General features: G+C 45.1%; 1 protein-coding gene across 1 annotated transcript in view; it reads left to right on the top strand.

Moving 5' to 3' along the window:
* Positions 1-19,939, top strand: part of CELF4 (CUGBP Elav-like family member 4) — a 687,912-nt gene that overhangs the window by 579,073 nt on the left and 88,900 nt on the right. Inside the window, exons 4-5 of the mRNA XM_057365600.1 lie at positions 7,004-7,132; positions 11,855-11,934. Of these exons, the coding sequence (XP_057221583.1) occupies positions 7,004-7,132; positions 11,855-11,934 (209 nt within the window). The remainder of the gene's footprint in view (positions 1-7,003; positions 7,133-11,854; positions 11,935-19,939) is intronic.

Below are 19,939 nucleotides of genomic sequence, written 5' to 3'. Positions count from 1 at the left end.
CCAAACCAAAAAACCAAAACACTGCAGACTTCAGAACTCTCTGAATTGCAGAGCACTGAATTCTAGGAGAATATTTGGGGGGCTTAACAAAATTCCACGTTCTTTTGCTCTTCCCTCGACATCCACAGCTGGCTGTTGCCTGAGACAGCAAACAGAGCCAGACAGAGCCTCTGTCTCTTCAGCTGTTCTTTCACTCTGTTTACAGGATCCATGTCCAAGTCAAGGCTCAGAGTGCAGCCAAGCAATTAAGCAAGAGAATTCCTTCAAACTAAGTTTTTGACGTGCAACAGTGGAAAGCAACGCACCTGTGGGATGAAGCTTCCTTCTTTGTGCAGAAGAGTTACGCTCCCACACCTGGGCTTACACTCATTTGCGCTTGTCCCCAGCACACAGMTGTTCAGATTAGCTGCTATTCTCTCCAGCCCTGGTGTCTCAAAGYCCCTGTCTCCAGCAGTTGGAGACCAGCAGCTGTGCAATCATATCTGCTAAYGTACGGGATATAAAGGATCTGTTAAGGAAAACCAAACCGGGGAGGGAGGAGGGGAAGAGATTGGCACAAAGAAATCGCTCTTGCTAAGATGTGATTAGGGATGCCCCACAAGACCCAGCTGCAAGGAAGAGGTGAACTCAGTAAACATTTTAAAGCCTGCAGCAGAATTAGCCCCTTGAGGGTGTTGTTTGGTATGGGGAGGAGGAGGGAAAAGGGGCCAAAGAGGAGTCGCTGCAGGTGGAAGGAGGTATTGTTTTTTGTTGTTTGGAGTTAGGTAGCAGTGAGTCTCTGTTTCGAGAGTGGGTTGGGTTTTTCAATCTTGTTGGATTTCCCCCCCCATCCTAATTTTTGAAACACCTCTATTTTACAAGGTTCGTGTATTTTTCAGCAAGGTACCATGGAGAAGATAATTAGCTAATTTACAATTAGCTACAACAGAATTCATAATCACTTCCCCTGTGGAAAGGGTGGTAATCATCATCACGTAGCTGTAGGACTGCTGTGAAAATGGCAATAGGAGTGTGAATCCCAGGCCCTGGGAAATGCCCTGCTTTTAGCCTACTGATCACCTCATTAGCATAGGGTAAGGGGAGTGGTAGGGCACTCTGGCTCAAGAGAGATTCAGGTTTGAGCTTGCAGATTTGAGTTCAGAGCTCAAACCAAACTTTCCTAATGGCCAGCGCATCTGCTGCTCACCCTCTGCTCTCTAGCTCCTTCTTTCTTCTTTGACCTGCAAAGGATACCTTGGTCATGATTGTCTGAAAGAAAACCACATTTATAGCTCTTCTTCACCACTGTGACTCTGACATATTYCTGATCCCACTGCTTGGACTTGGGGGCTCTGCTGGATGAAAGGCTGGATATGAATCAGCTCTTGCAGCCCAGAAACCAACCCTGTCCTGGACTGCATCCAAAGAAACTTTCAAGATCCCTTTGGGCAAGGCTCTGAACAACCTGCTGTAGYTGATGAGGTTCCTGCCCACTGCTGGGGGCTTGGACTGTATGACCTGTAAATGTCYCTCCCASCCCAAAYCATTCTGTGATTCTGAGTATGTGGTGAACAMCCCCAGTGCAATCTCCTCTCCCCTSTCTGTTGAGTCAGGGGAGTGGGCAAGGAAGATCCACTCTGCCTCTGCATCCTCTCCTGGTCCTGTGCACTGGCTTTTCTTCTTTCYCACATCTGCACAGAAAACTTTTCCAGGCTGCTCGTTTGTAGTGYCCTGGTGCCAAGGAGAAAAGCTGAGAGTCCTTCCCTTGCCAGGGCCAAGGCTCTGCAGCTGCTCCCCCTCTGTGTGTGCGAGCCACACTTGGGAAGGAGGGGAATAGCAGCAGGGACAAATAATTGTTAGCTATCTAAACTGGAGATGGTAAATCCGTCCCTCTTTATTTCCAAGGCCTTGGAAGCGATGTTCTAGATGGTAAAGCCAGTTTGAGCTTTCCTGACACAGGGATTCAGCCTCTTTGTTTTGCATGAGGAGTACGGGAACACAAGTGTATTTATACACTCTTATCTAAATGTACCCCCACGCACACACATACATTAGCAAGAGCTATCTGGATAAACACAATCCTGTGTCATGTCTCCCTGAGAGTGACCCTAATTTTCCCCCAGTCCCTCCACAATTGCTGTGATTCTTGTTCTTGTCCTCTTGCTCCACGGAGGGTCAAACATSCTGCATCTCATTGTCCCTTCTGTCTCTTTAATTAGTGCCCGTCCTCCCCCTTCTCCCCCCCGGCTCGGGTGTCCCCCCTTCCCTCTCCTCTCAGCACTCTCTTTTCAGCGCTCCATTATTTCACCTTTCACGTGTGCTGCCTCCTTCCCCGGGCCCATCTGACACCTCTGCCTTACACTTATCATGGAAACGTAACATTTAAATACAAATAGAACAGGGAATAATTTAACCCCTATTTGCGCTGGGGAAGGTGCCSAGGCTGTGTATAAACATCTGACAAGTGGCATTTCTTCACCACGGCGCCTTGCAGCCGGATTTTCCTGGCAGGCACGAGCCTCCATCGCCGGCAGAGTGGTCAAGTAGAGGGAGGGATCCACGGGGATATTGSAAATGTCACCAAGGGGACGCCTCTGGGAATTGTGATTTGCCATTGCTGGGGTCTTTCTCTCCCTTCCTGTCCTGTGAGGATCTTGGGGTACCACATTCAGTCATTGTTGTGATCTGTTGATTGCAAAATGGGGTAGACCCGGGAGGAACTTAATTCTCAGTATTATCAGAATGCACCAGCAAAAACCTCCTTGGCTGTCCTGGGTGCCACCACACGCAAAAACACCAACCCATGGTCGCATATTTCCACGGCAAAGCAGGCATGATGGCCTCAGCTTGTGGAAAAAGACTGATAATGATGTGTGCAGTAGTGAGGGAAGACAGAAAAGTGAGGAGCAGAAGAGGTTCTTGTGGAATCCACATTCAGTTGCAGGACAGTGTCACTGCTCATAGAGCTGCTGGTTTAGGGGGTGAGATAGGAACTGAGTGAGGTTAGAGGGGTGAGATAGGAACTGAAATTGTCCCTTCAGAGAATGTAACAGACAGGGATTTGGACAGGTTGTTCTTGACAAAAATAAAGGGAAGACACTCAAGATGTGAGTCAATACCTGGTGCACAGCCTTGAGGAAGCCAAGTGGAGCGGGTTTCTCTCATCACAGCTGTTCCAGGACATGGTAAGCATGGTCACCATCTTCACCATCCTCACAGGGAGGAGGTGGAGGATGCTCCTCTTGGCTGCTCCTCTCTGTAGAGCCATCACTGTGTGACACTGTAAGGGGCAGCTCCCTCTCCATGGCCACTGGCCAGTTCACTGGACACAAGGCCAGTTCAGGTGGACACAAGGCCATGCCCACAGCTCATATTGGGGACATTTCAGATCATGGGCTCATGCCTGCCCTCTCTTTGTCCTTCTCCTCTGCCCTGGATGGGGGTATTCCTGCTCTCCTTGGCTGTGTGTTCACTTTGCCCTGGGACTCAGCTTTCTCAGAAGGTTCCTTCACCCCACAGTCCTGCAGCCTGAAAYGGTGCTGAGCACTGMRCCTGGCAGTGGARGAGAAGGGGACTGAGTCTGTCCAGRACTCTGAAACTCAGSTGTGGATCCYGAGACACACAGGTTTGGAACAGTGTCTCACTGKAAGAGGAGGAAGTGTGGGACTCAGGACAGTGATGTGGGGGGAGTGCAGCTGGTAGAACTTAGGAACAGCATCATCCAGGTTTGTGTGCAGCCTAAAACTGACTATTGTAGGATGCAATGCCCTCAAATCTCAATAGACAATACTGGCAACATCTGGTGGGAATCACCTGTGCTGTGCACATGTGCTCGAGGCATCCCAGCACATCCCCTCTTCATTTTGTTCTCACAACCTCATGGCCTTRTTTAGACATATTTGCAAACCAGAAGTAGTTGTCTCAGTGCATGGCATGTCAGGTTTTTTTGGGGATGTGGAAGAGTAGTGTATGATGACAATCAGGGTGTGAGAGCCTCAAACAGGACCATTAGAGGATAAACTCTTAGCCAAGACCTGGAACACATTGAATGGCCCCATCTTCTGGACTCTTTCCTCTCTCTTTTCTCAGGATGTGTGAGGGTTTTTTGTCAAAACAAGCATTTRGTTCCCTGAAAGAGCTGGGATGTGAGAGGCAAATGCAGCACTTTGTTATAGAAACCACTGAAAGTAAAACAACTCGTTAAATCGATTCATTTTTTATCAGTCTAGTGTGTGATTGTGTATATTTCTGAGGTGGCAGATATAACAAATGATTCCTCTGACTACACAAGGTGCTGTTTTCCAGGAGGGACACAGGATGCTGATTTGGAGATGGGGTTGGAGGTGCTGTCCAAGCAGTAGCTGTTCACAGGGAGCCCCTTCATGCCACCTCCCCTGGACCAGCAGCTCCTGGGGAAGGTGATCCTCACCTTGACAGAGCCTGCTCCTGATGGASCCCATCCTCTGACAGCCACTACAGCCCCAGTGCACTGCAAAAAAAAAAAAATGCAGGAGGGTGTGAAGTAAAAATAAAAATTTGAGYGGTTCCTAAAACACCTGTTTTTAACTTTGCATAAACTAGACCAGACAAGGCAGTTTCAGKCCAGTTCCACACTAGAGAGTTTTGCTGACAGAGGAGGGATGTGATTTTTTTTTTTTTTAAATGATACATTTATATTAGCAAAAAGTCTGGTGAAAACAGTTACACAGCTATAGGAGTGCTTTTGCTGATGCAGCTTATTCGAAACAGGAGAAGCTGTATAAAGTACAATAAAACACTCTTTTGTTGYGCTGCAAGTATTTACTAGGCATAAAGTTTCTAGGCAAAACCTTTTGCCATACATGTTCCCAGTTCTTTCCAGCTGATCTGCTCCCTTGAAATATCTTGCAGGACAGGAGGTCTCATTTGCTAGGTGAGTTTTCCCCCAGTATCTGCAAAACCTTTGGACTGGACTCTTTTCCCAAGGCTCTGTCACACCCTAGACTGGAAGATACCCCTGAAAGCACGCAGTAAACTTCAGGGGCTGCCTCTCTAAGGTTTACACCTCACATCTGGGRGTCTCTTCTGCAGGACACTTTGGCCATTGGGAAACCAATGTCCAAATCACCCTCTCCTGAGGTGGGGACAGCCTRCAAACTGCTGGTGTTAGTCAGGGCTTTGTGCACAACCACAGTCTGAGCTTTGTGTTGCCAGTAAAGGCCTCAAAATGCCTCCCTGCTTAATCAATACCATCATAAAGCAGAAAAATTTCTGGCTTTAACATGTCTGTCAGAAGGTTATTTCTGTTTTTTCTCACCTAACAGAAGTGCACCTGTATCTCCCTGAACATGTTTTTTCCTACCTGTTCAGCCTCCTGCTTTTCTGTGGGCAGCACACTTTCTTTTCTCATGGATAACTCAACTGCAAGGTTGAAAGCTCCTAATATCCTCATTCAATAGCCACTGCATGAAAAATTATTCACATCCAAGGCTGTAAAGTAATTTGCCAATGTGCAGGTGCATCTTGGAAACGGGATTTTTGATCAAACACTGGTTGAAGCAGAACAGATTGCCTACACCAGTGATTTCTCGGTGAACAAAAGTGACATGAATTGCCCAATTAGTCAGCCAGAAAAGGRTTATTGCAAACCAGTGTTTTGTTCAGCTTTAGGTTAACCTGTACATTAAAAAAAATAAATCAAATTAAAAAAAATGAAATTATTTAGGTATTTACATATATTTATTCAAATTAGTTACATCTGCTCTGTAACGTGCTCTGAAAAAACCCTCATGGTTCACACATTTACATAGTGTTTAATGAATCATAAATAAGACATTTATGAATCATGTGCAAATGGCCTGTTTACATGTAAACTATGTAAATTTCCTTTTTTTCCTTGGTGTAATGGTAGTAGTCTCTGAACAGAAACCTGATGGAGAGGCGTCACTCAGCCCCCTCTGAGATCCTTCTRACAATCATTACTTTGTTTTCACCAATGCTTTCTGGAGGGGTCTCATGAAGATTCCCCAAACTTGATATAAATCCAAGTATAAATCACAGAATGGTTTGGGTTGGAAGGGGCCCTGAAGATCATTTGATTCCAAGCCCTGCTCTGGTCTCACTCCAGCAGGTCCCTGTCCCTCCTGTGCAGGGTCCCCAGGGCTGGATGCTCCAGGTGGGTCTCAGCAGAGCGGAGCAGAGGGGCAGAATCCCCTCCCTCCCCTGCTGCCCACGGTGCTCTGGGTGCAGCCCAGGACACGTTTGGCTCTCTGGGCTGTGAGTGCACAGTGCTGGGTCACACTGAGCACCCTTGTCCAAAATACAATTATCCCTTAGCAGAAAATGTTCTGCTTTGGCATGAAATACCACCTGCCTGAGCTATTGCAGATATTGGCAACCATATGATTTCACTCCATGTTTCTAAAAACAATTTAAGTTTCAAAAACTTTGGGCTTTTTTCAAATGAACCTTGTAAATATRTTAAAAATCTCATCCAAACTAGTAGATACATGTCTCTGAGTGGGCATGAATGACAAATCTCCAGTTTACAGGCTGTGACTTCCCTTACTCCTGATTTAAATAAGCATATGTTAAACAGTTTTTTCCTGCAACTTATTTAGTATTGCGAGGGCTACTAACTTATTTTCCATGTGGACTTGGCTCCTATATGCTATATTTATCCACCTTGTTCTTGGATAGCAGTCTGAGCAGTGTTGTCATTTCAGTTACTGCAAACTGACTGCAAAAACTGATCAGAAGGAGCTGATTTGGAAACCTCGATTTTATATATGACCAAACCATTTTTGTTTGCTGTTTGGTRGCTTGATTTTTTTTTTTTTTTTTGAAACTTGCTGGATGATTTTCAAGTTCTCATGCGAAGTCAGAGGCTGTTAAGGTTTTTCAAGCCAGCCACCTGAAAAGATTAGCAGCTTCTGAGACATGTCACCTCGGTGAAGTCACCGCTTGTTTTGCATGTGATAGCTGAGCCATCTTGGCTTTCCCATCCCTCCTGAAATATGGTAAGCATCTCTTTATTTTGTTCCAGAAGACAGAAAACTCTTTGTGGGCATGCTCAATAAGCAGCAGTCGGAAGACGATGTGCGCAGGCTATTCGAGGCGTTTGGCAACATCGAGGAGTGCACGATCCTTCGGGGACCCGATGGCAACAGCAAAGGTAAGGGGTGCCTTGTGCTGAGCTAGACCCTGGTTTTCTTCATGAATGTATCATTTTCTGGTGTGACAAAAGCATCATGTGGCCSCCATTGGCGTCTCTTGCTTTAGGAGGGGTCACATTTTCACTCTGCTGGTCACTCTGCTCGTGCATGAGAAGAAAAGGCTGATTGCATTTTAAAACACATGTATCCAATGTCACACCACGCACAAACTGACCCTGTAATTGCTGGGGCAGAGCCTCCCCCATAACAGGGCCTTTACATTCACCCAAGAAGTGCTCTCCCCACTGAACAAGAYGATTCTTTCTTTGAAAAGGCCAAGATTGGTACTTTACATCATCACCCTCTGGCCCCAGCATCAGCTCCACTCATCTCTCCTCCACCAGCCCCAGGTTTTTCCAGACTCACCTGGTTTTTGCATGGGCTCCTACCAGCCAGTGAGCCCAGCTGCAAGGGCACAGGTGCCCGTTTAAATATTGCATCATTACACGTTTACTGTTTGAAACATGCAAATGCTCCATTGCAAAATTAGGAGTCTTTCCTCCTTCTGACACTTCTTGGATAGCAAGACAAAAGGTCTTCTGCTACAGGCCAGGTGTGAGAATGAAGCTTCTCTCTTGTACAGGAAGGTCATATTTTTCCCACATCATTCTCTGGAGGAATTCAGACTTCAGTCTGAATAGGGAACCCTCTTCTCCTGGCGGTATAATGTGTCCATTAAATATTGATCTGCATATACACAGCATGAACTGTGTCAGCATGGGCAACACCAGACAAGAGGCCAGTCCTGCCAACACAGTTCTTATCTCATTGGATATTCTGACAAGTGACAACATCAACCAGCACATTTTTGCAGCAGGGAGGCAAAAAAATCCAAATCACAGCGATGCACTGGAGAAAGATATTGTTATTCCATAAAATCATTGAAGGCCGAAAAWAAAAAAATCCTTCCCACCATCCTTATGGCTGTTCAATACACATCAGCGCAGCTCAGCATCCATGATATAAAAGGCTGAAAATAAGCTGTGGGCACCCTCCTTCAATTGTGTGGGGACTTCAGCTCTGCAACTCCCAAAGACAGGGGCTGCCCCACTGGGAAGGAGCAGGYTGGGATGCCCTAGAGGAGCTCCAATCACCATAACAGCAGACAGTTAAGCACGTCATTCACTGAACAAATCAGTAAAATGGGTGAAAGCAAAAAAAAAAAAAGTCTGTCTGCTTCCACCTGGAATGAAATCTAATGACAAAGGAGTTAAACAGAGTAATAATAAAGGCAATAAAGTCTGAGTTCTGTAAGAAACAAATTCCAGAGGAGATGCAACCCACAGGCTTGTCTTCATACTTGCTCTMTCTTTTTATTTTTTTCCTCCTAAAACAATTTCATTATAAGACAGAATCTGAGTGRCAGCTCCATATTGCTAACCAGTTTAATTATTAGTGCTAGCAGGCTGCAGTCTCAGGCTGACGTTTCAGTGAGCTGTTCAGGATCAATACTGAGCCTTGACAGAGTTAATATTACCAGCTTCCATTTGCTGGTGCTATTTACTGAGAATGTGAAGCTCCTAATTTACACACACACAGTTTCGTGCATGCACACACGCACACAGAGCAGTCAATCCAATGGAAAACTTAAGGCTAGTGCCCTTATCTTAGGAGACAGTCAGGCAAGCCACAACTCCCACAAAGTTATTCCCAGTCTGCAATGTTTTCCATCTGCTAGAAACAAATATGTGACACACATTGCTTGTGAGCTACTTATTTTGGGTAAAACCCATAAGGCTTAAATTCTACGTAAGTTGAGATTTAAGCAGACTGTCTAAATTCCAGATAGCAGTCAGATCCCATGCACTTAAATCCCACCCAGCCCGCCAGGTATCCCTGTGGTGAGCCTCTACACCCTTCTGGTAGCTCAGGGCAAGTACTGGTCTCTCAGAAGTTGTGCTGCATCTTCCCAGTTTGATGCCAYCACAGTCCAGTCATGACCAAAAAGCTGCCTGAGCCTTTCCTGAAGCCACGGGCACTCTCCTGAGCCACGGGCCATGCCCTTCAGGTCTGCRGAAATACCCCCTGCACGAGTCACAGCGCTAGGAGCAGTGAGATGCTGGGACTGAGGAATTTCTCAGCCTAAAGGGGAATGCAGCACTTTTTTTTTTTTTCCTGGGAGAGCATGGAGTGATTCTGCACCCCTCCAGGTAAAGCTCAGTGTTGAGCCAGGAGTGCAGGAGCTCTCAGGTGAGGGAGCTGAAGTGGATCCAGGAGAACCCACAGAGTATTCATTGCTGCTCTCTGTCCAGCTATTTTCCCTTCTTTATTTTTTTTCCCATTCAGCAGTCTGGCTCARTAACTCATAAAGTAAACATTTCCCACAGCACCCTTCAGGAGCAGAGCCTTACCACCCTCTGCAGTCACAATCCTATGGCCTGAGTCTGCAGTCTCCTCCAAGCTGACAGAACAGTCAGGGCAGCCCTTCCAGCTCATGTCTGTAAGCAAAGAAAAAAGGAAATCTTAAGCACATGTATCATCCTGAGGGGCAGAGGATATATCTGTGTGTGTATCAGAATCCTTTCACACTCCAGAGCTGCTCCTGTCGAAAGGACACCATGCTTCTGAGAAGAGTGACATTCCTCATGTCCTCAGCTCACCAGCTCCTGGAGTCAGCTCTGAGGACAATGGGCAGGGAGATTATCTGCATTTTTGGTGTTGCTCACAGAAGCCATCCCACTGAATGCACAGACCAAAASGACAAAATGTTGGGATGTCTGCTATTGCCTGGCCAGATACACCAGTAAAWGCTGAATTTTCACTTGACCTGCTACCTCAAAACCTACTGGAAGCAGTTAATGTGAAGCAGTAGGAGGGATCCCATTAGAATCCTGGGCATTAAACAAGAAAAATGTCTGCTACTCCCATCATTCCCACCTTTATCCAGCTCCACTGATCCGTCAGGACCCTCAGCACAGGGGTGAATTTCACCTGAAAAGAGTGAAGCCTTCAACATGACAGCAACACCACAGCCAAAAATCCTGCTCTAAATGAAATTGGTGACTGGAACTGGAAAGCTTTTGTATATTTGCTAATCAGCATCTTCTTTTTAGAGGCAGAAAGTACAAAAGAATCTCTGCAAATAATTAAACACCCTAATTCTGGATTATCTCTGATTAATGAAGGGGAAGACGAAGTATCTCAGGAGCCCGGGAATGCTGGGCTGGGATTATGTCATAATTGATCCCCATTGTTTCCAGCTGAAGTTTATCTATCTCATTTTCTCATGATTGTCTCCTCTCAGCTCCTTATAAATTAGATCCAACTATTAGCAATAATCATTGGACCTTTCCTGAAATGCAGCCTGAGCACAGGGCTGAGAGAGTGAAGCAAAGTGAACAGCTCTGAACTGTAAGACATTTTATGTATATGTATTAATTTTAGAAGGGGCTATCAATACATTCTTCAAATTCACTTCTATCTGCCTGCAATAATGCTTTTGGGGACCTTTGGGGTTCATTCTTCCAGCCTGAAAGTTCTATTGCTTCATTTTTCAGCCTGTGCTGTAGGGATACAAAAGGGTGTGCAGACCTTCCAAAGGTGCTCCAGAGGGGCTGAAGGAGAACCATCCCACTGCCAGGATGGCATTCCCTGCACTGTCATCTGCACCCCTTCAGGGAAACTGAGAGGGCTTTGCAAATTGATTAAAAGCTCAAAAGTCTTTGGTAGTAATAGGAGGGGATGGAAGCCAAAACTTCTCAGATCTCTCCCAATCTGTTCCAAAAACTGCCTTAGCATATGGAAATTACCCTTCCTAGCTCTGAGTCAGTTTGCTCGTAGCCAGGAGTGTTGTCAATACTTTCCCCCACCCTAGAAGAGCACATAACCCTCTGAAGTGTTGATCATTTCTGCACTCCAGCACACATCCATAAATGCACCTTTCTGCCCCAGAACCTTATGTAAGAGCTCGGTGTGAGATTCCCCACGTGGCAACGCAGGCCAGAGAAACACTGCCCACATCCCYCTGATGTCCAGAACACAACACCCACGCAGGCACTGACTTTGCAGCGATGACAAACTCAGATTTTTCAGCAGCAATCAACACATGGGTACCTCTCCCACCCCTGCCACTTCACCAGAAGGTGTCTCATGCTTTGCCAGACCCAAGTGGCTTGGAGCCAAGACAAGCTCTGGGCAGTCTGTCACGGAGCTCCTGCAGGCWGGGATAGGATCAGGTGCCTCGTGGGTTTGGAGTAACTCTAATGCCTTCTGTGCATTTGTCCTGTGGTTGCTTGTACCAGGTTTGTGCAGCTTTCCAATGACTTGYGTGTGCTTCCATGCTGTTTGTCACAGTCACAGAGGGAGGAGTGCTCAGAATTAAGCTAAATACAAGTAAAAGAAAGAGCTTTTTTTTTTTTCTCACAATAAATTGTAAACTTTGTGCGAGATTCTGCCATTGAAAGCTGTGGAAGTCAAAGCAGGAATAGATTGAAGACGCACTGGTTAAGTTTGTGTCTGTCAGTGTTCATTACAAGCAGTGTGGGAATTCTGGAAACAGGTTTTCCTTAAGAGGTCCCCAGGCTGCTGATGACTGGACTCTGAAAAGACCAGGACACATTTTTTTGTCACTCTTTGTTCACAACCATAATTACTGGCCAGTTCTGAGGACAGGATACTGAGCTAGATGGATTTTCATGGTCTCTATGCAAACTTTCTCACACTCTTCTTTTTTCCTCTTCCAGGGTGTGCATTTGTGAAATACTCTTCACATGCAGAGGCCCAAGCTGCCATCAAYGCCTTGCATGGCAGCCAGACAATGCCGGTGAGTAGCTCTGTAACATGGGCAAGTGAGAATCAGACCAGYCCTGGCTGCCCTGTGGCCTGATTGAGCAGGAGAAATGATTTATCTATGCTCTGCAACTCATCATCCAGGAAGGCTCAGAGCCTTGGGTGTGTTTAACTCATCAGTGGAAAGGCTGGGATGACACTGTCATTCCTCACAGGCACAAAACCCCAGAGGGTGCTATGCTCTGTCACCAGCAGTTTTGATGACATGGGAAAAAAAAAATGACATATGGTTCACAGGCGCCAAAAATTTGGGGCCAGACTCGCCACAAGCACAGCCGTTCAAGTTTCAGGGGGATGAATGAAGTAGAAACTTGTGTCTAAGGGTCTCTTCACTTTCCCTTCTCAAAGAGACCCTGCCTCCTGGCAAAGAATAAAGAACTTTTTGCCAGCATTCAGCAGAGAGCAGCACATTCACATCATGGTAGTAGGRGCTAGAGACAGATCATACAGCGACGGGCACCTTTTGCTGCTGCTACAAAAACACCAGCCTGGGCATAGGTGTGTCCCATACCCCTGCCCTCAGAAAGGTGTCAGACCAACTATTGGATCTTCCAGGACACACCTGAAGGATCACTCCTCTTGCACAAATTTTTAGTCACATGGGGTTTCAAGACTGATTGTTCAAGAAAATAGAAGTGGGGTTGTGTCTCCGATGCAAGGAGATATTTGTACACCATCATGTCATGAGACAGAGAAGAATGGAAGGCATTCCACTGTCAGTAGGAGAAGAAAATCTGGTACAACTTGTTTTGGTTTATTATAATAGTGTATTATTTTTATTACTAATTATTCACAGTGTAAATCATGGAAGGCTAAGAAACATGCTGACAACTTGGAAAGGATACAAGAAAGCTCAATTAAAAATATTTGAGAGTGTAAAATCTCCCTTTCAGTAAGAGACTCTAATGTAAATTCATGAATTTATCCAAATAAGTTTAAAGTGGGCCCGACAGATTTTCTGTAGATCTTTTCAGGGAGGAAAATGGAAAATTCTTTGCAAGCAAAAAGGTTTCTAAAACTAGCAAACCATCAAGATCTCTTTTTTTTTTTTTTTTTTTTTTTGGAACGTCATCTTAGACAAATCAGTTTTAAAATGGTACATGTTTACCAGTGATGCTACCAAAAAAAGTCTCCTTAAAGATGGGGTCTCCACTTTTTGAAGCACTTGAATACTTTTAAAAGTCTCTTTCCTAAAAGGCTCTTTCTAACAAAACCAGATGTTGGGCTTGATGCTGACATCTCATACTCTCATATTATGGACATCATTCCTGACACAGGTTAGAGAGGTGCTTTTAGTGACTTTCTTTGAAACCTGGACCCTAAGTGATAGTGTCTATAAGCTGACATCAGGAATTTCAATTCAGTAGGGTGAAACTATTAAGGTTTAATAAAAGTCAGTCCCCATCCCAAAAATCCTGCAAAGTCCTGTGACAAAGGTGAGAGGAAGACATGAGAAAACAAAGACAAAACCCAAGGAGAGTTGAAAATTTTATCTTTATCGTTATTCTTCCCCAACCCGTTCCCTTCTTACTTTTAGAACACTTCCAATAAGAAAAAAGTACTCATCTCACAACCACCTGGAAACTACTTATGGCTCCATCCTGGTGCTATCACTTGAGCTCAGGAGATACAAAACACCTGAAAATTTGGCCATTTCATGGGTCAATTTTCTGGGACCATTTGCCCTCTTGACTTACCTGATTCAAACACTTGTTATAGAAATATTCTTGAATAGCCTGACTGGACATCTGAAAAAGTACCATAATTTAATCTTTACTAGACGCCCATCACAGACTCAGAACTGAGTTTCCATGACTTCACAAGTTTCCATGAATCCATGTCTGAACCTCACAGTACTTACTCTTAGTTCACAGAAAAAAAAACAAGGAGGAAATTAAGAATTTCCTCCTCTTCATTATAAGCTAAGTCATGTGGCATTGCTCTGTGTCTACAAGCAGGCACAACACTGCTGYCATGCCCTTGCAGAGCCGTGAGGACCTGCAGAGCCACCAGCACTCAGTGAAGATGTGCAGCACAGCAGGTTTTGCCCACAGTGGATCAATGTTTCTAAGGCACTCGGAATGAGATAGCCCAAATCCCGCCAGGATCTCCGCACCCATTCTGGTGTTGGTGGCACTGCCGGGTGTTCGGCGTCGTTCAGGACTTTTTTGGGATGATCACAGGGAAATGCAGCCACCTCGTGGTGAGATGACAGCGCAGCCCATCATCCTTGGGAAGGAGCAGGGCATTGCTGCCATTTTCCCTCTTCCCCTTCCATGGCTCTCACTCTAGGACTGGCCTCGTTCGTCCGCTTACGACTCCAGCTCAGTGTTGCCGCTGTGGTTCGGCCGATTTCAGCATCTCTTGGTTTGTCCTCGTGTACCTCCAGCAGGGCATCCATCATCATTCTCGTCAGGTCTCGAGCCGTTCCTTCCTGCGGCAGACTCCTGTTTCTCCACAGCTGTCAGGATTATTGCTCTGCTGTGACTTCCTGTTCACACAACATATGTTGCCTAATAGTTTCAAAAGGCGACTTTCTTTTATGAAAGTTCTTTCTTTTTTTTTTTTTTTTTTTTTTAATTAACCTTACCTTGGACAAGTGCCTGACCACCGTCCATTACAACCCCATTTCTCTATGCAAGGCACTTGTTTCTCCTAAGGGTCCACCAAGTCTAAAGCTTTCCAATTTTTTACACACTCAATTTCCTTTAGAAATAAGCTGCCCAGAATTTTATTTCTTAAAATAAGCTGCCCTTAMTTTAGAGCAGGAGCAAAGTTCCTTCTTGGAAGGAAGTCCTTATCTGGAAGGATACCTGTCAAGAGAGTTTCCTTTYTGTCTTTTTAGATCATATTTTCTATCAGCTCATCAACTTTATSGGAGTGTTTTACTGGATCTCTGTATCATCCTTTATAAGAGATCCTATTTTTCATGTACTTTTGCTCGTATTTGTAATATATTTACAGCAATTACTTGTCCTGTGCTTAGCTTTGATTACTCCATTGCCTCCTGTCTCTGTTTCCCATCCATATGGAGATGTAAACAGGTCTCTTCACATCATTCCCTTCCCTTCCTCATCCAAGCYTTGTCCCTCACAATCATCCACCAGCACAGATTCAGCTGTGATTGCTGCAGTGACAGCTTGCAGATCTAACTTCTCTGCTTCAGGACTGACTCCTATCCAAACCAAAATCTTGGTCAGTCTTTCCAGCATCTCCTGGTGGATGTTYAGGTGTCAGATCAAACTCAATATGTATAAAACAGAGCTCTTGAACTTTTCCACCCAAAACCTGCATTTTGTCTCCTCCATCTCCATTCTCAGTCACTGTGGACAATATTATCATCCTACCTGTCATCGTGCTCCTTCCTAGGCATCATCTTCAGCTTGGTTTTCCCCTTCTCCCTGTGTCCTCATATCTGGGTAACAGCCAAATGTTAAAGAGTCATTCTGAAGAGCACRTCTGAAAAATCTAAGATGTGGCCTTGTCTATCCACCCACAGAGAACAAACTCTTCTCCACAATTCATAGGACTGTCATAGAATGATTTGGTTGAGAGGGACTTAATGATCATTTACACATCCATTATCAGGAGAAGAGATGCTTCCAACCAGACCAAATTGCTCAAAGCCTTGTCCAACCAGGCCATGGTCACTGCCAGGGATGGAACATCCACAGAATCCCTGGCAACCCATTCCACTGCCTCACCACTCTCACAGTAACAAATTTCTTCCTAATAGCCGACCTAAGCCTGATCTCTTTCATTCTGAAGCTGTTCCTCCTCATATGTTGCTCCAGACCCTCGTCAGAAACCCCCTCCAGATCTTCTGTAGCCCTYTAGGCACTGGAAGGAGCTGTAGGATCTCTGAACCTTGTCCACCCTAAACAACACCAACTCTCTCAGCCTGTTTTCATAGGAGAGGTGCTCCAGACCTCCAGACCTTGTGGCCTTCTCTGGACTTGATCCAACAGATCGCTGTCCTTGTGGTATTTGGGGCCCCAGAGCTGGATGCAGCATTGCAGGAGGGTCTCAAGAGAGGAGAAGAGGGGCAGAATCATGCTCATTTAAGTCAGAGCACAACTATCCTACCCAGAAACTAGACAGGGTTAAAATATACAGTGTTGTTTCACCCTTTTCACCRTCTCACCCAGTGTGGCAACTCAAAATTTCTTTGGTTATGAATTCATTCCTGGGAGGGGTAGAACGGCACTGTTACAAAGTACATTTCCTCAAGGGGTGAGAAGAAGTGAAGAGTGTGATTTGTTTGACTCATGTTTAACAGTCTGAAAGTTTGTGATCTATTCTAAATATCCTCTAGGGCTCCTGCAGAAAGGAGAGAGAGACATTTCCAGAGATTTGTGCATTCTTCCCTTTATTGTGCCAGGATGGGCAATATCTGGGCAGGCCTGTCCCATTATAAAGGATTACTCAATAACAGGCTTAGACTGAGTGTCTGAGGTGGCACTCATCTCACCCAATCTGAGAAATCCAGAAGTTAGGAAACTTGTGTCTGAGGTTGTGATCTAAGTTTCTATTATAATCAATAGAGGGAAATAGATATACTGGAAAAATTTTATTTTACAGAAATAGATTTTGAAACCTGTCAAGCTAATAGGCAAGCCCAAATAGAGGTGTGCTTTTTAGCTAATTTTAGGCATCAGTTTTCTATCGTCCGCCAACTCCTAAATAGTGGCTCTTCATCCAGTGTGCAGCTTAGAATGAAAAAGGACCAATACTGCTTAAAAACCACAGCTAAAACCATTGCAGCTTAGAGTGAATACTTCATGACAAACGTGAGGAGACCTGAAACCTGTCCTGGATGGGTTTTGCCCAGGCAAAGTAATTTGGGATTCAGAAACCAGGAACTCTGCAGCAGAGTCCCCTGACTCCTGTTCCATTAGGTGTGCTGTGAATTTGCTTACCACACTGTCAGTGTTCATTCTGTATCTTTCTTTAATTAATGATGTTTAAGGCCATTAAGACCTCCAGGTTTCTGTAAAGTTGCTTCCCCCACCCCACAGGCCAAGTCCCTTTTTTTTATTTTTTTTGCAGCATCTTAGTCAAGGCCGTGCATTTCTTCCACATCCAGGCAACACTGTCCCAAGTCTGTCTATGCCTGGATGAACATGTCCCATGAAAATTATTTTTCAGATGGAATCCTGGGTTTTGTGAAAAGGGAAGATGTGAGACTTGGATACAAGCACTGATACAATTTCAGAGAAAGATTTGGTTTAGTTGAACTTTGAAAAAAACAGGAGTATTGCAACATGCAACTTTGTTAACTTGGGAGMTTTCATTTCAGCATTTTTCTGTGCAGCTCTTATCAACACAAATGACAATACCAACTTCAAATATCTTTTCAGGAACCACCTATATCAAATCATTGAATTATTGTTCAGTGTTGTTATATGACAGATAGATTAGATCTCTAGTTGTTGTACTTTACACTTTCTATTAATCAAGAAAATATGAATGACTGAACACACTGAATGAGTTTAACTTCAAGCCTCTGCCCACCACACTCTTTGGAAGTCCACCCWTGGCACAAAAATTCCCAGCCAAATGTGGTCAATAGCCAGGTGAAATAATTGTCTTCTTTCCTCAAACAATGTATTATCCATCCCCTCACACCAACAGAAAGTTTTTTCTATTATTTAACCTAAAATAATTTGTTACCCGTTTGGCTTATCAAGTAAGAGTGACTTAAATACGGGATTATCGAAAACTGCCCCAAGAATCACAGAGTCACAGATCCACAGAACCACAGAATCACAGAACCACAGAACCACAGAACCTCAGAATCACAGAATCACAGATCCACAGAACCACAGAACCACAGGATCACAGAACCACAGAATCACAGAACCACAGAATCACAGAATCACAGAACCACAGAATCACAGATCCACAGAACCACAGAACCTCAGAATCACAGAATCACAGATCCACAGAATCACAAAATCACAGAACCACAGAATCACGGAATGATTTTTATAGGAAGGGATTTCAAAGATCATCCAGTCCCAAAACCTTGGCATGGGCAGGGATGCCAGGCACTAAACCAGGATTCACGAGTGTCTCTTTCACGTGCAGTGGCCTCTTGCCCACTAAAGGCAAGTGGGGCTGTGGCTGTCAGCTCCCTGGCTTTGGATGCTGAGGCACCACACGAAGGAACCCCCCCCAGCTCACACTAATGACTGCTGCTGCCATCCCTGAGCATTCCTGCAGAGCAGCCACAGCTCCACAAAGCCCTGCCAAGCTGCCTTCAGACACAGCCCCACCRTGGGAAGCGCTGAGCAGCTGCACTCTCCCCCCACCACCACAGCAGAGCAATATTTGGGAGAGGAAAGCAGYGCAGAGTGTGCAGAAGGAGCTCTGAGCGGGTGGAGAAAAGAAGGAAAATGGTCCTTTTTGGGTATGATGGAGCTGCACTGGCAGAGGGGTGGGGAAGTGGATTTTGTGGGAGCRCTGAGTCGGCAGGAACTCCCTGGGAGGAGCAGCCCGGTGGCTCCGGTGAGTGGGGGGCCACTGTGCCGTACATCAGCTGAGGTATTTTTAACAATTATTTTGATATAAACAGCTCTGAACTTGAGGAGCTCCATGTAAATGGGAAGCAGTGGGGCTTGTAATTAGATTTGTGTACACTTTCATAAATTGCTGGAAAACATCAAAGCCGTGATAGAAGGCTGTGGTGCACTTTATTTCCTTCTTCTGTTCTTCTGTTAATTGAATGGTTGATGTGTGGATAGGAAGTGTTGGCTTCGCAGAGTACTATTTACAGACCCGCTGACAGCTGCACTGTGAAAATTAACAGGAACAGAGCAGCCTCTGTCACAGCTCTTCCCATGAGGGACTTGCTTCAAATTAGATCATTTCTTTCATAGGAGAAACTTTCCTCCATCGCTCCTCCCTTCTTCACAAATCCGCACACACATCCAGCTGCACGCTCCCCTTCTCCCCTCAGGCTCATGGCAGCCTTTAGTGCTCACAAGGGTTTGTCATTCCCACAAAGTTGGGGTGGTTGGGATGCTGTTTAAAATTTGCAGCACACTCCATTTCCAGCAAGACACATTCCTCGGGGAGCCATCCAAATCTGTGAGCTGGATGCATGGAGCTGACAGCTTCGTGTTTGCAGGTCTCACATCAGCTAGAACATTCTTTTCACCCTCCTAGAAATGGTAGTAGACACCGTCTCAGACTACTACTGCTGGAAATAGGGTTGCTGTTGTTCCTGGAGGAAATTGCTGCGTGCTAAACTCCATAAAAACCTCTGACAGGACAGTCATTACACTCAGTTTGCTGACTAAAGGCCAGGGTTAACCTGGCTGAATGAGTTACTTCAAAGTGTCAGTCAAAGTATAAAACTTCAAGGTCATCTGCACTTTTGTTACCGTTGATGGAGAGGGACCCTCAGAGAGAATGTCTTGAGCAGCTGAGGGTTTAGAATTGATGCCCAAAATGGCTGCAGTTACACCATAGGAATGTCTCTTTAAATGAAAAGACACAAGAGAGAAACAGAAGAAGAAACAATACAGTGTCTGGTAGTGAACTAGTCTTATATATAATTAATCTGTATCTTTAGCCAGGTCTTAGCCAAWGTGACAGCAGTTCTTGCTCCTGGTTCCAGTAGAGATGCAATAACCAGYGAGCACTGGAGAATCTAGACCTTAATATTTATTGATATCTGGAAAATACAGAATCAAAGTTAAGGCCTCGCTTCCCAAAAATGTCTTCAAAGCACCTAGTAACAGTGGGTGGATGGAGGGAGAATAAAGCTCACAGACCCCATCCTACCTCTCCCATCAAGACTGCTGATTCTGCAAGCTTTGAGACAGCAGTTTCCCAGTGTTGTCATAATTTACCTTAATTCTTCCTATAAAAAATAAAATTGTAGGACGATGTTCCCTGCCTCTCCCATAGTTGCATAAATTAACTAATTAATCATGTTTCTGGGTCCCAGAGTAGAAATCCAGGCAGCCTGG

Source organism: Malurus melanocephalus, unplaced genomic scaffold (assembly GCF_030028575.1).
Source record: "Malurus melanocephalus ecotype Western Australia unplaced genomic scaffold, MMel_1.1 scaffold_55, whole genome shotgun sequence".
Classification (NCBI taxonomy): Eukaryota; Metazoa; Chordata; class Aves; order Passeriformes; family Maluridae; genus Malurus; species Malurus melanocephalus.
This window is presented reverse-complemented; position numbering and strand designations above follow the sequence as displayed.